The 12592-nt window shown below is 45.0% G+C and overlaps 1 protein-coding gene across 1 annotated transcript; it reads left to right on the forward strand.

Annotated features, from left to right (window-relative positions):
• Positions 1-9378: 9378 nt before the first annotated feature.
• LOC124654616 (receptor-like protein EIX1) lies at positions 9379-12342 on the forward strand. Its single transcript, XM_047193610.1, has one exon. The coding sequence runs from the start codon at positions 9448-9450 to the stop codon at positions 12334-12336; it is 2889 nt and encodes a 962-aa protein (XP_047049566.1). The 5' UTR covers positions 9379-9447; the 3' UTR covers positions 12337-12342.
• Positions 12343-12592: the final 250 nt, after the last annotated feature.

Consider the following 12592-nt stretch of genomic DNA (forward strand, 5'->3'; position numbering starts at 1 on the left):
TGGAGAGCTTGGACTTCAGCCAAACTAGCGTTACACAACTACCCAGTGAGATCGGGGGCCTAAAGCGATTGAAGACTTTGGATGTGAGTTACAACAATTGTCTCGAAGAGTTGCCTAGGGAGATCGGCGAACTAGATAATTTAGAGACACTCCGCATGAAGAGCACAAGGATCACCGAGCTGCCCAAGGAGATCGGGAGAGTGAAGAAATTGAAGACTTTGGATGTGAGTGATAGTAAAGGGATCAAAGAGCTGCCTCGGGAGATCATCGTGGGACTACATGACTTGGAGAATCTGATTTTGACTGGCACGGGGATCAAAGAGCTGCCTTTGGAGATTGTCGAACTGCGTCATTTGGAGCGACTACTTCTGAAGGATACAAAGGTGGAGAAGGTAGCAAGGGAAATCTTGAGACGGAAGGAACTGAAGAATTTGGAACTAGGTGGGATTGTGGGTGCACTTCCCTGGGAAGCTGCTCGGCTTGCAGAACTGGAAGGAGTGCCGAAGTGCGTCCGCCAAGCTTGGAATAACACTGAGGTGATGTCTGAGCTAGCAAGGGAGACCCTCTCCTTTCGAAACACACCGTCTGGCGGTGGGGGACTAGTCGTTGGCACGAAACACATGCACATTCCGCGGTGGATCAGAGAACACTTCAACAGCCTTAACAGCTTGGATATCAGGATCTGCAAAGTAAGGGAGGAGGATCTCGCTCTTCTTCGGGAGATGCCCAACCTCCAGAATCTCACCTTAAGGTTCGAGGTCGTCCCGAAGGAGCCGATAGCTATCAGCGGTGGAGGGTTCCCAAAGCTGGATTGGCTCAACGTTGACAGCCGCGTGCCACGGGTTGCGTTCCAGCAAGGAGCGATGCCGGGGCTGAAAACAATCAAGTTCTTCTTCCAGTTCTACAGCGGCCCACCATATACAGAGCCTCTCGGCATCAAGCACCTCAGTAACCTCTATTACATCTCCTTCCAATACAACCCGGACTGGTATCGAGCGGACAGCCCGTGCATCAGGGCGACGATTGATGCTGTGAGGAAAGAAGCCCAGGAGCATCCCGGTAAGATCAGCTTTTATGTCACTGGCCACAAGACAGAGATTTTTCCAGAATTCAAAATTGAACAGCTTCCAGAATTGACCCATGACACTTCCACCAGCGCGACCCGGAAGTGTCTTACCGGGTAATCATTTTAACACTTGTAACATAGTATCAGTTTAACTGGCATGCTTTCTATTACCAAAAGACCACTAATTAAATACACGTTTTTGCTTCTTCGATCTCCTCCTTTGTACCGTGGCAGGTTATCCACTGAACCCAAGAGGGGCATTTTTCAAGAGAACAACGGTGTACGGGTTTCTGAAGAGATCAATGAAGCTTCCACCAGTGAGACGGGTGAGATTGAGGAGGACAGCACGCACATTTCCCAAGTGAACAGTGAAGCATCCACCAGTGGGACGTGCGAGATTGAGGCGGACAACCAAGCTTAATTCATCATCTTGCCGAGTATTGATGAAATTCACAGGGTAATCTGTCTCACACTTACTCAAATGTAATAGTCCGTACTAGTTTCACTGTCCATCATCGACTACGGAGAACTTTCCAAACCTTCACGACCCTGTCGTGCACCTGTTTTGCCAGCTTTACATTTGTATTCAATAATCTGCCCCGGACGGTGGACCACTGTGATATTGATATGTTTGATGGACTTTTTGCCAAACCTATGTTATGTACTCCTATATCTAGTATGCACTCAGGATCAAGATTACTATCTCTACTATAAATTCATGGAAATTAACACCATTAGGGTTGTTTTCTGTTAAATCCACGTATGCATATTTTGTGAATGTCCACAATAGGTATTTGCGTCAATATCTGTGGAAGCTAATAGTTCCACTCAAAACAAAGATTTTTATGTGGTTTTTAAACAGAAATGATAATCTATTATATACTAAAAGCAAAATACGGATGTTTAAAATAGAGACACCACATTAATTCACATCATTAGTATTATTTTAGCTGTTAGATCTATAATCTTAATGGTCAAGATTTAAAGATTTTACGTAACATATATAACACATATTTTGCGACATACATGATATGTCATGTCTGACACCGTACGCGGAAGGAAAAATAAAAAGGAAACGGTACATATGGAGACGTGATAAAACGTATGGCAACAGGACTCCCGATTCACATATAAAAGAGACTCAATTGATTCGTGATTAAGCCAAAAAAAAAAGCAACATGGAATGGATCCCGTACAAATAAGCCAGAGTCCTTTAAAAAAATTAAGTGTACATCTCTATCTATAAAGAAACCCCATAAAAATAGGCCAGTCAGTTTAAAAAAATACTACATTTTGTTTAGGGAAATCCAAAAAATACTACATTATTTAGCTATCTAGGTTCCTAGATATAATAAGTTCGTTCATGATACAATATACGGATGTATCATGGAGATGTCACGTTAATCCATATCATCTTATTTATTTTTTATTGTTAGATCAAAAATCTATAATCGGGATTTAATGAAAATTGTTTGTTGTGAAAACAAGTATTAAAAAGTACCGAGAATAGAGGTTTCCGCCCAGACGAAATAAATTCTCTATGTGATGAAAAAAGAACTAGCGATATTGCCCGGGCCGCCATAGTGCTTCACGGATCGATCAAAGGAGAAAACAGAAAAGTCGGCACATCATAAAGATAGGACCCACCGCTGAGTTACTTTATTAAACCACCTAAGTACACTCCTCACTTGAGTTATTTTATTTTATAAGATCACCAGAGAAAATTTCTAATCCGAGTAATCCTAAAGATCGATCTATAATAAATATCATGTGCTCTATTTGAACTCCACATGCCTGCGTGGCTTCAACTACTCTCTTTATTTTTATTTACTTTGTCGTTCCATCTATCATATAAAATCTATGGTAATAAAATAATCATAAAATATATTTTTATGTTATATGATTTTAGTGTGATGGATGTTGCTATTTGTTCCTATATTTTTGGACAAGCTTTGCAAACTTTGACTGTAACTAAATTTAGAATGCAGAGTAAATAAAAAATGGGGATATAATATTTTGATCGGTTGATTCCCTGATTGTGGCAAATATTGCGCTCATGTGAATTTACTTTGCCGTTCCATCTATCATATAAAATCTATGGTAATAAAATAATCATAAAATATATTTTTATGTTATATGATTTTAGTATGATGGATGTTGATATTTGTTCCTATATTTTTGGACAAGCTTTGCAAACTTTGACTGTAACTAAATTTAGAATGCAGAGTAAATAAAAATGGGGATATAATATTTTGATCGGTTGATTGGTTGATAGTGGAAAATATTGCGCTCATGTGTAGAATTTTATTGTAAATTTTTTGATTGAAGTATGAATTATGTATATCTTCTTGAACAATAACCCAGTAGATATTCTCTAACTGGCAGTCTGTCAAAAAACCACAAGAGGCGATGTTGTATATGTAAAAATGAACAAGTTATTAACTAGATGAAGTTCCAAGAGTATTTTTAACGTGATTGGTAACTAAAAATAATAATTATCATTTATATCCAAAAATCGACGTAAATTAGGAAATTCATATCCAATAATTCCATTTGAAAGATGTATTGTGTTGCATGTTTCTAATTTATATAGCATGTCTTAATTCATTCTTAGTTTCGAATTACACTTATGGACACAATCAAGATGCGACTTGACTTAAATTAATATACATGTTAGCATAACATAAGAAAATTATGTACTGTGACTTGCGGATCTAACTAATTATAAATAAATAATTCGTAAATAAAGAAAAGCTTGATAGGGTGTCATGTGTTTTTGAACCAAGGTTGTACGAAAATTACGAAATCTCAATTCATAAAAGAGTAAATATACCCATAGAATTAATATAATCACATGTAATAATATACTTTTATAGAGATTATAGAACCGTATTATGTCCTACATTATTGAGTGGATGTGATGTTTTTTTAAAGGAGTATAACCACAATGAAATATGGATATTCTTGAAGCTGTAAATTTAGGATTACAACTTTTTAATACATTATAGACGATTCCCTCGCATTTGCGAGGGCGACTGTGCTAGTTTAATTAAAAGAAGATGGATAGGGTGCACAAAATGTGTTTTTTTATTCACCGGAACATCTATTTATTTCTTTCCTGTTCGCCAGATCAGATTATGCAGGAAATAGTCGTGTGCATTATTTTGATGCGGAGACCTAGGCTATGTTCCCTTTTTCGAAAAAGAGTGTAGACTAACGGAAAAACATGGAAGAAAACTGGAAGCTTGAGTGCATTATAGTAAATTTGCATTCAGCTAGGAGATTCTGACTTCTGAGAGCTGGAGGTGGACAAAACATACTTAGGCTAATGTTCCACCGACACACCTCCTCGACCCACTACCACCAGGACCTCCACAGAAATCCCGGCCGGAGATCTCGTTAGCGGTGGAGCACCTCGGAATGGGGACTTGGCGGCGGGAGGACCTGGAAGTTTAGGTCGAGGATTTTTGGGGCCACCACGGATCCATTCCACCAGACGGAGGAGGTGGAGTTTGCCAGTAGTTAGAGATCGATTTGGTAGCAGCTAGGGTGACAGACAGGGGACGGTTCTAGGGTTATAGCTCCCGGCCGGAGATCGATTTGGGGAGAAGAAAATAAACGAACCAGTACACGGTGGCATTTTGCCGTATTATGTGATTTGGTGGAATGGTAAAATGGTCTAAAAAATGTTGAACACATTTTTTTCTTTTTATTACTTTTAGAAAAAAAGTATTACACCCGGCCTCTGCATAACAAGATGCACACAGCCGCACACACGCAAAGTATCAATGTAGCACACACATGTAGGAACAATCTAGTACAAAACTGAAGGAACACCAACATGGGAACACGCCTAAGACGCGGAAGGCTCTATCCATAGATTACATTGCCATCCATGCTGAACAATTTTTTTTGGCAGAAACGTTTGCTGCTATAGATATAGATACGCCAGTAGTGGCTGAACAGCCAAATGCAATTTGGCTCTTGAGAGTTTCTGGAGTGCAGTGATGATAACACACGGTTGACAGGAAAGCTACACGAGGTTTGCTCCTGCAGTTGTGCGTATTAACCACGTTCATCGTTATCAACTTGGCCAATAGGAATATTGGTTAGAACTTACAAGTCATTGCACCGGACCACGAATCTCTGGTCAGTCAACCTTCTCATCATCACAACAATACTAGCTACGAAATTTCAAAGACAAACATGCAAGACTTGCGTTAATCTTTTCGTGCCACACCGAGACTATAAATATATTAGCGGATCAAACCATATCAGTTGGTAATAAAAGCATTAGGTCTATTTATAAAAAAACATCAATAAAAAGTATACATTGCCAATGAAACACATGAACATGCTAAATATAAATGAAAAGGAGTCTAGAGACGAAATGAGAGCAACAACAAACTAACATTAAAATAAATAAAAATGCAAAGATAAAGATAAAGAAACAGGACAACGAACAGAAAGGAAGTAGAGAAACGAAAAACAAAAAGACGGAAACGTCGCATGTGGGGTAAGCTCTTGCACTTGTAAGTCTTTGCTTATATTAATTAACATGTCGTAATCAAAGGGCCACGCAGCTTTCTCAACCGACTAATGCAGCCAATTACCAGATCACCATCCTCCGGTCAGTCAACCTTGTCCCCTCACCACAAGAATACTGCAGAATGTTCAAACACAGCGACATCGGTCCAAATCACTCTCCGTAAGTGCGTAAACGGGGATACTAGCAATTTATGGCGAATTTTTTTTTAATAATACATTTTTTTCTTTAATTTGAGAAATACTACTTAATTTTGACAAATTTCACAAATAATACACTGTCGGGATACTGTTTCCCGAGAGCTACATGTCGGGCTAGAGTTTCCCGATTCGTCCTGATTCTATGGGTCAGCCTCGACACGAGCAGGTAAGGCACTAATCGGGTTTCACTTCTCCAATTGCAGCTAGTATCGGGCAAGCGTTCCCCGACATGAGTTATCGGGCTAATCAAACCCGATTGGCCGGCGCTTGGGGCAGTACGTCGGGCTAATCACTGCATTTTGTTTGCCACGCCACGACCATGCTTAGCATATTGATAGGAATCGAATGCTTTCTAAAAGACATGGAGTACTAGTGTTGGATTTCGTTTTTAGGGCATCTTTAACAGGACGACGCAAATTGATGTTGAGTGACTGTTTGCGTTCGTTCGGATAAAAATGCGTCTGGTACCACCTCCAGCGGGGCGACGTATCGAGACCGGGTCGTCCGCAGCAACGCAAACCCGGCGCATATTTGCGCCTGGAATGCGTCGCGGCGGACGCTGCACGGACTCCCCGAGTGACCGCTCGCTTCTCCACCGGACCCGCCTGGCAGCGAGCCTATATCGAGGGCATCGCTTTCGCGTCTGCGTCGCAGCCGTCGCCATCAATGTCGCGGCTGCCTCTTCTGTGCGCACTGCCGGGCGGCGGCTGGGCTTCTGCGCCGCCTTCAATGACATCGTTTCTCGCGCGCGACCAGCCTTAGAAGTCCACCGGCATCGTTCCTGCCATCGCTCACACCTCCACTCCCACCACCACCGTTGCGCGCCGCCGCAACACCATGTGGAAGAAGAAGAACGACTCTGAGGCGTCCGGCAGCGGCACCAAGAAGGTGGAGCGGCCGCACAGGGTGTCGCTGCCCGTCAGCGTGGGACGGTTGATGCACGCGAACTAGACGCCGTGCGACGCCTGGGGGACGTGCATATGCCTGAGGGCTGGCGGCTCAGCTACCGCCGGGTGCCCGCCCATGCCTGCGCGCGAGCCAGATAGGAGCGCCGAGATCCGGCGAAGGAGGCGGTACCTGCCGCCGGTCCTCCGCGCCGATCCCGCATACGCCATCGACTCTGACAGTTGGCGCAACTATATCGAGTCCTACAAGGATCCGAGGAGGAGGGCGGGCTCATCGACAGGGACTTCCCCTTTGACCGTCCACCGGCGCCTCGTCGTCGAAGACGGTAGGCGCCGACACCTGCACAGGACGACCACGACAACGAGGACTACAGCGAGGCGCTGACGTACCACAACGAGGAGGCCAAGGTCGACAGTGACGACTATGTCGCGTGCATTTTCCAGTAATGACAGTTGGCCATGGTGGAGGGCCGGGAGTTTGAGTACCCATACAACATGACAGACGGGAAGATCGCGAGGCTCGGCGTCCTCGTCTCGGAGGTGGACCGACCTGTGCAGCCGCCGCTGCCTCGGCACGCCACCGGCATTATGCCCATGGGCCTCACGGAGGAAGAAGCCCTACGATTGGCGTTGCAGGACTCGGCCACGCCACCGGTTCAACCGCCGCCTCCACCTCCGCAACAGGCCTGGGCTCCTCCACCTCCACCACCTGCCTCGGTTCCTCCACCTCCACCACCACCAGCGGTACCGGCGTATGTTCCGCCGCTTCCCAACTGGCCGTGGGCGGTACCGGAGCTCGTCGTGATCGACAGCGACGAGGGGAACCAGTACGCGCATGCGTTCTTAGGGTTTTTATTTTCCTTTCTTTTACTATGTAAATTATGTTTTCATGTTATAAAAAATGAAAAATCGAGAAAAAATAGGTCGTGCTGCTGGAGTCATCCGACGCAAACGGACGCGCGGTCAATTTCGACCATTTAAACCGACGCAAACAGACGCGCGCGAACATTTTTAGACGCTGAAATGTGTCGGCCCGTTGAAGATGTCTATATCTCTTCTGGTCGTCTTTGCTTGAACCGCACTGCCAAATCCCATCACTCATCACTGCCAAATCCCATCACTCATCACTGCCACCAATATGCAGAGTGCGGTCTACAGGAACGCATGCAAGCACGAGGATGGGCCTCTCGGGTTAGCATTTTTCGATACCTCTACAGTCGGCCAACTGAAACCCGATTAGTGCCCTGTCTATTCTCTGCGAACGCTGACTCACAGAATTAGGATTAGTCGGAGAACTCTAGCCCGACATTTAGCTCTCGGGAAATAATACCCCGACAGTGTATTATTTGTGAAATTTGTTAAAACAGACTATTATTTCTCAAATTAAAGGGAAAAAATGTATTATTTAAAAAAAAATCGCCAATTTATGGCCCCACAACAAGCACTTATTACTTTTGGTTTTTTTTTGACATTCGAAAATAAGGAAAATACTAGTTATAAATCATTTTTAATGAAAATGTATACAATACTACTGGCGCTCAATAGAAAAAGAAGGCAAAAATATCCCATCGCTTCCGGCCTCCCCTATCAGTCTAAATATGATCCTGTCATGCAGAAACATCATAAATGACTTCCTGGAGTCAGACGAACAATATAATTCGTATTACGTGAGAAATAACTGGAGCACAACATGATAGTTTTTTAAACATAAGGTACAAGGTGCCCATCTTTAAATAAATAAATCCACATGACCAGGGCTTCTGAAGGGAACGACTTCACGTTCATCCTCCTCCCATTTTTCATCATCAGGGCTAGCACGCTCGACAACGTCCTCCTCCTCCTACAGTGTCCCCCTAACCCATAACCCATGCCGAAGCGAGAGCTGAAGGAGTAGTACAAAACGTCGGTGACCTGACGCAGATGTGGCAACTGCAGCGGTAAAACGATCCACGTGCCGTTTCCCCAGCAACAGGCTAGCCATGGTAGCACCGCCCTCCTCATCCTGAAGCCGGAGGAAGAGGATGAGGTGGTGCTCCTCCGCCAACAGCGCCTCGTCGCAAGCAGCGACGACCCAAACGACACGCCGGGGTACAACGCCACGTACATGTCATCGCTGAAGGACAACAAAACCTAGGAGGGCAACACCGGGGATATGATCGCCATGTCCATCCACTATAGCGGCAGTCGACCTCACGCGCGACAAGGCGAAGCTGGTCCCAACGGCGGGATGAGGGATGAACCCGTCAACGAGCCCGCCGGCCTCACGGCAAGAAGGATGTCGTGGACGATGGCGACTTCAATTTCTTCGAGTACGACGACCGCTGCAGCCCATCACGCAGTCAAATTTCATTTAAATCCTTGTAATATATAACAAATTTGAGTGTTTCCAGTTGAATTTAAGATTTTTAAATTTTTGTTTGGGAACGTGACTGCAAACAGATACGGGGTGTCCCGAAATGTTCGATCCAAAGCTATTACCGGATGTTGTTTGGGGGACGCGGCTGGAAATGATCTGAGGCGGTCGAACAAGGGTGGACACGCTCAGCCATCAATCATCTACTAGTCTAGACATACCATCGCCGCCGTGGTTGACGCGGTGGTGGACCTGGACTTCATAGATGAAATGACTGTTCAGTCACAGATTCTCCTCATATACTGAACGAACAGTGCAAGATGACGCACGTACCAAACTAGCAAAGCTGCCGATTCACATACTACCCACACAAAAACATGGCCGAGCCATGGCCGTTTGTCCGAGTTCTGATAATCCTGATGACGTGCTTTCCCCTCTTCCACCGGAGCTCCCAGGCGGCGCTCGCACCAACAACACCAGCAGGCATCCTCTGCATCCCCCGCGAGCGGGACGCGCTTCGCGACTTCAAGACCGGCCTCAACGACTCCGGCAACATCCTGTCGTCGTGGCGAGGCGCGGACTGCTGCCGGTGGAAGGGTGTCGTTTGCAGCAACCGAACCGGCCACGTCATCGCGCTCCGAATCAACAGCCGACCCATCTCGGAGGACGTCGCGCCGCAAGTCAACAGCCGAAGATATGCATACCCTTTTGGGACCATGGGAGGTGAGATACGCTCCTCCTTGCTCTCTTTACGACATCTGAAGCAGCTGGATCTCTCATACAACAACTTCAGCGGCCAACCCATCCCGGAGCTCATCGGCGCCCTCCGAAGCCTCACGCATCTCGGCCTCTCTAACTCTAATTTCGGCGGTAGGATTCCTCCCCACATCGGCAACCTCTCGAATCTGCTCAGCCTCCAGCTCAACAGCTATACGGATATTCAGGTCAGAACCCACTCGCATGATCTCGCATGGGTGTCGCGCCTGAGGAAGCTGCAAGTTCTCAGCATGCCTTGGGTGGACCTCAGCGCTGCCGTCGACTGGTTTCAGGCTGTCAGCATGCTCCCTGGTCTCATCCACCTTGATTTAGGTTCTTGTGGCCTTCAGAACACTATGCCTCCCCCGTTGCATGCCAACCTCACATCGCTGGAGAGCCTAGACCTGCAGTATAACCCCTTCAACACCTCTCTTGTAGCAAAAAATTTGGGCTTGCTCTGGGATCTTCCCAGCCTCCAAGTGCTCTCTCTAAGTGGATGTGGGATCCATGGTCCTATCCCTGACGTTGTGGGAAACTTAACTTCCCTTCAAACTCTAGATCTTTATTCCAACCACTTTACCGGCATGGTGCCATTGACCTTCAGGAAATTGAAGAAACTTCAGTGCCTCGACTTATCGTATAACTTCTTCAACATGGACGTAAGGAAGCTACTGCATCTGTTGCCATCAAATGAATTGCAAATGCTACTTTTGAGCTACAATTCTTTTACAGGGAGCTTGCCAGATTGGATAGGGCGCTTTAGCAGCTTGAACATGCTTTACCTCGACTACAACAAGCTGGCTGGGGAGATACCAGTTGGTATACGGGAACTTAGAAATTTGACAGAATTATGGCTAGACTCAAACAACCTACATGGTACAATCACTGAGGACCATTTCACAAATTTAACTACCCTAGAGCACCTGTGGGTCTCTCATAATTCCTTAACTGTGAAGGTCAATAGTACATGGTACACTCCATTCAGGTTGATGTCAGCAGGCTTTAGCTCTTGCATTCTAGGGCCCCAATTTCCAGCTTGGCTTATCCAACCAACAATGGAGGCTCTTGATATTTCGAACACAAGCATACATGATAACATCCCTGCTGAGTTTTGGACTGCTAGTCCTCGTTGGGCGTTGGATATGTCAAGCAATCGACTTGTTGGCATGCTTCCTAAGACCCTTGGTGACCTGGAACTAGAAACACTGGATATCAGTTCTAACGAGCTCACTGGTCCGATTCCAACACTTCCAAAGACGCTCCACTACTTGGACCTGTCTAACAACAATCTATCAGGCCCACTGCCATCAGGCACCGAAGGGCTAGTGCTACAATCACTGCTCCTCTTCAACAATTCCTTGTCTGGGACCATTCCCTGCTCCCTGCTTCAGTTGCAACTATTGGAATCTCTTGATCTATCAAACAACCTGTTACACGGGACAATTCCAAAGTGCCCTCAAGGATACATAACCTCGAGTATTACAACCCTTAACTTGAACAGAAACAATCTTTCGGGACCATTACCTATGTTTCTCCAGAGGTGCAGAAACTTAATCTTACTTGATCTGGCGTACAATAAATTTTCTGGGAGCCTACCAGCATGGATCGGGTCAAGGTTACCACAATTGGCACTTTTGCGGTTACGCTCAAACAAGTTCTCTGGTGGCATCCATGGTGAACTAAGCAAGATGAAGGGGCTTCAGTTTTTAGACATTGCATGCAACAACATCTCTGGCAATATACCAGAGTCATTTGGGAATCTCACAGCTATGACTCTTGGTCCCAATGCTAGTGGTGCCCTTTTCAATCTTTTTCACAACGGATTGTTTGATTATGCCATTCCCCCTTACTATTATACTGATAGTTTATTGGTGGACACAAAAGGTCAAGAGCTTGAATACACCAGTGGGATCACATATATGGTAAACATTGATTTATCTTGCAACGGTTTAACGGGGCAGATTCCTTCAGAAATTGGCATGCTCGTTGCATTGAAGAGCTTGAACTTGTCATGGAATAATGTCAGTGGCATAATGCCCCAAAGTATTGGCGAACTACGGGCATTGGAATCTTTTGACCTGTCACATAACGAGCTATCTGGTGAAATCCCTATAAGTTTATCGGCTCTAACATCACTCAGCCGCTTGAACTTGTCATATAACAATTTGACAGGAACAATACCATCTGGGAATCAGTTAAGAACTCTAGATGACCAAGCATCCATCTACATCGGTAATCCAGGTCTTTGTGGTCCACCTCTCACAAGGAGTTGCTCAGGAATTGACAAAACAACGCTCATCCCTAAAGAGCACGAAGGCATGAGCGATATGGTTTCCTTTTACCTCAGCTTGTGCCTAGGATTTGTGGTAGGTCTCTGGATTGTTTTCTGTGGTTTCTTGTTCAAGAGGAAATGGAGGGTTGCATGTTTCTCATTTTCGGATCACATCTATGATCGTGTTTATGTGGAAGTCCATGTGGGTTGGGCTTCATTGGCAAGAAAATTCCGTTAAGGATAAGACAACACTCAAGATTTTCTCTTCGTATCTATGATATGAGAATAGTATTAATAATTCTTATTTTGTGGCATGTTTTTCTTTGGTGTGTGATTTAGTATTGTCATATAGTGTCAGTTAATATCTCTCGAATGTGTATGAAGGTAAACATTTGTAACTGTTGTGGAAGATATAGTTATTCCAACCTACGTTTAAGATGTAAACGTGTACGTGAACGGTTGTATGAATAGTTGAATACACACAAGTGCTTCAA

This window comes from Lolium rigidum, chromosome 5 (assembly GCF_022539505.1).
Source record: "Lolium rigidum isolate FL_2022 chromosome 5, APGP_CSIRO_Lrig_0.1, whole genome shotgun sequence".
In the NCBI taxonomy this organism is placed as follows: Eukaryota; Viridiplantae; Streptophyta; class Magnoliopsida; order Poales; family Poaceae; genus Lolium; species Lolium rigidum.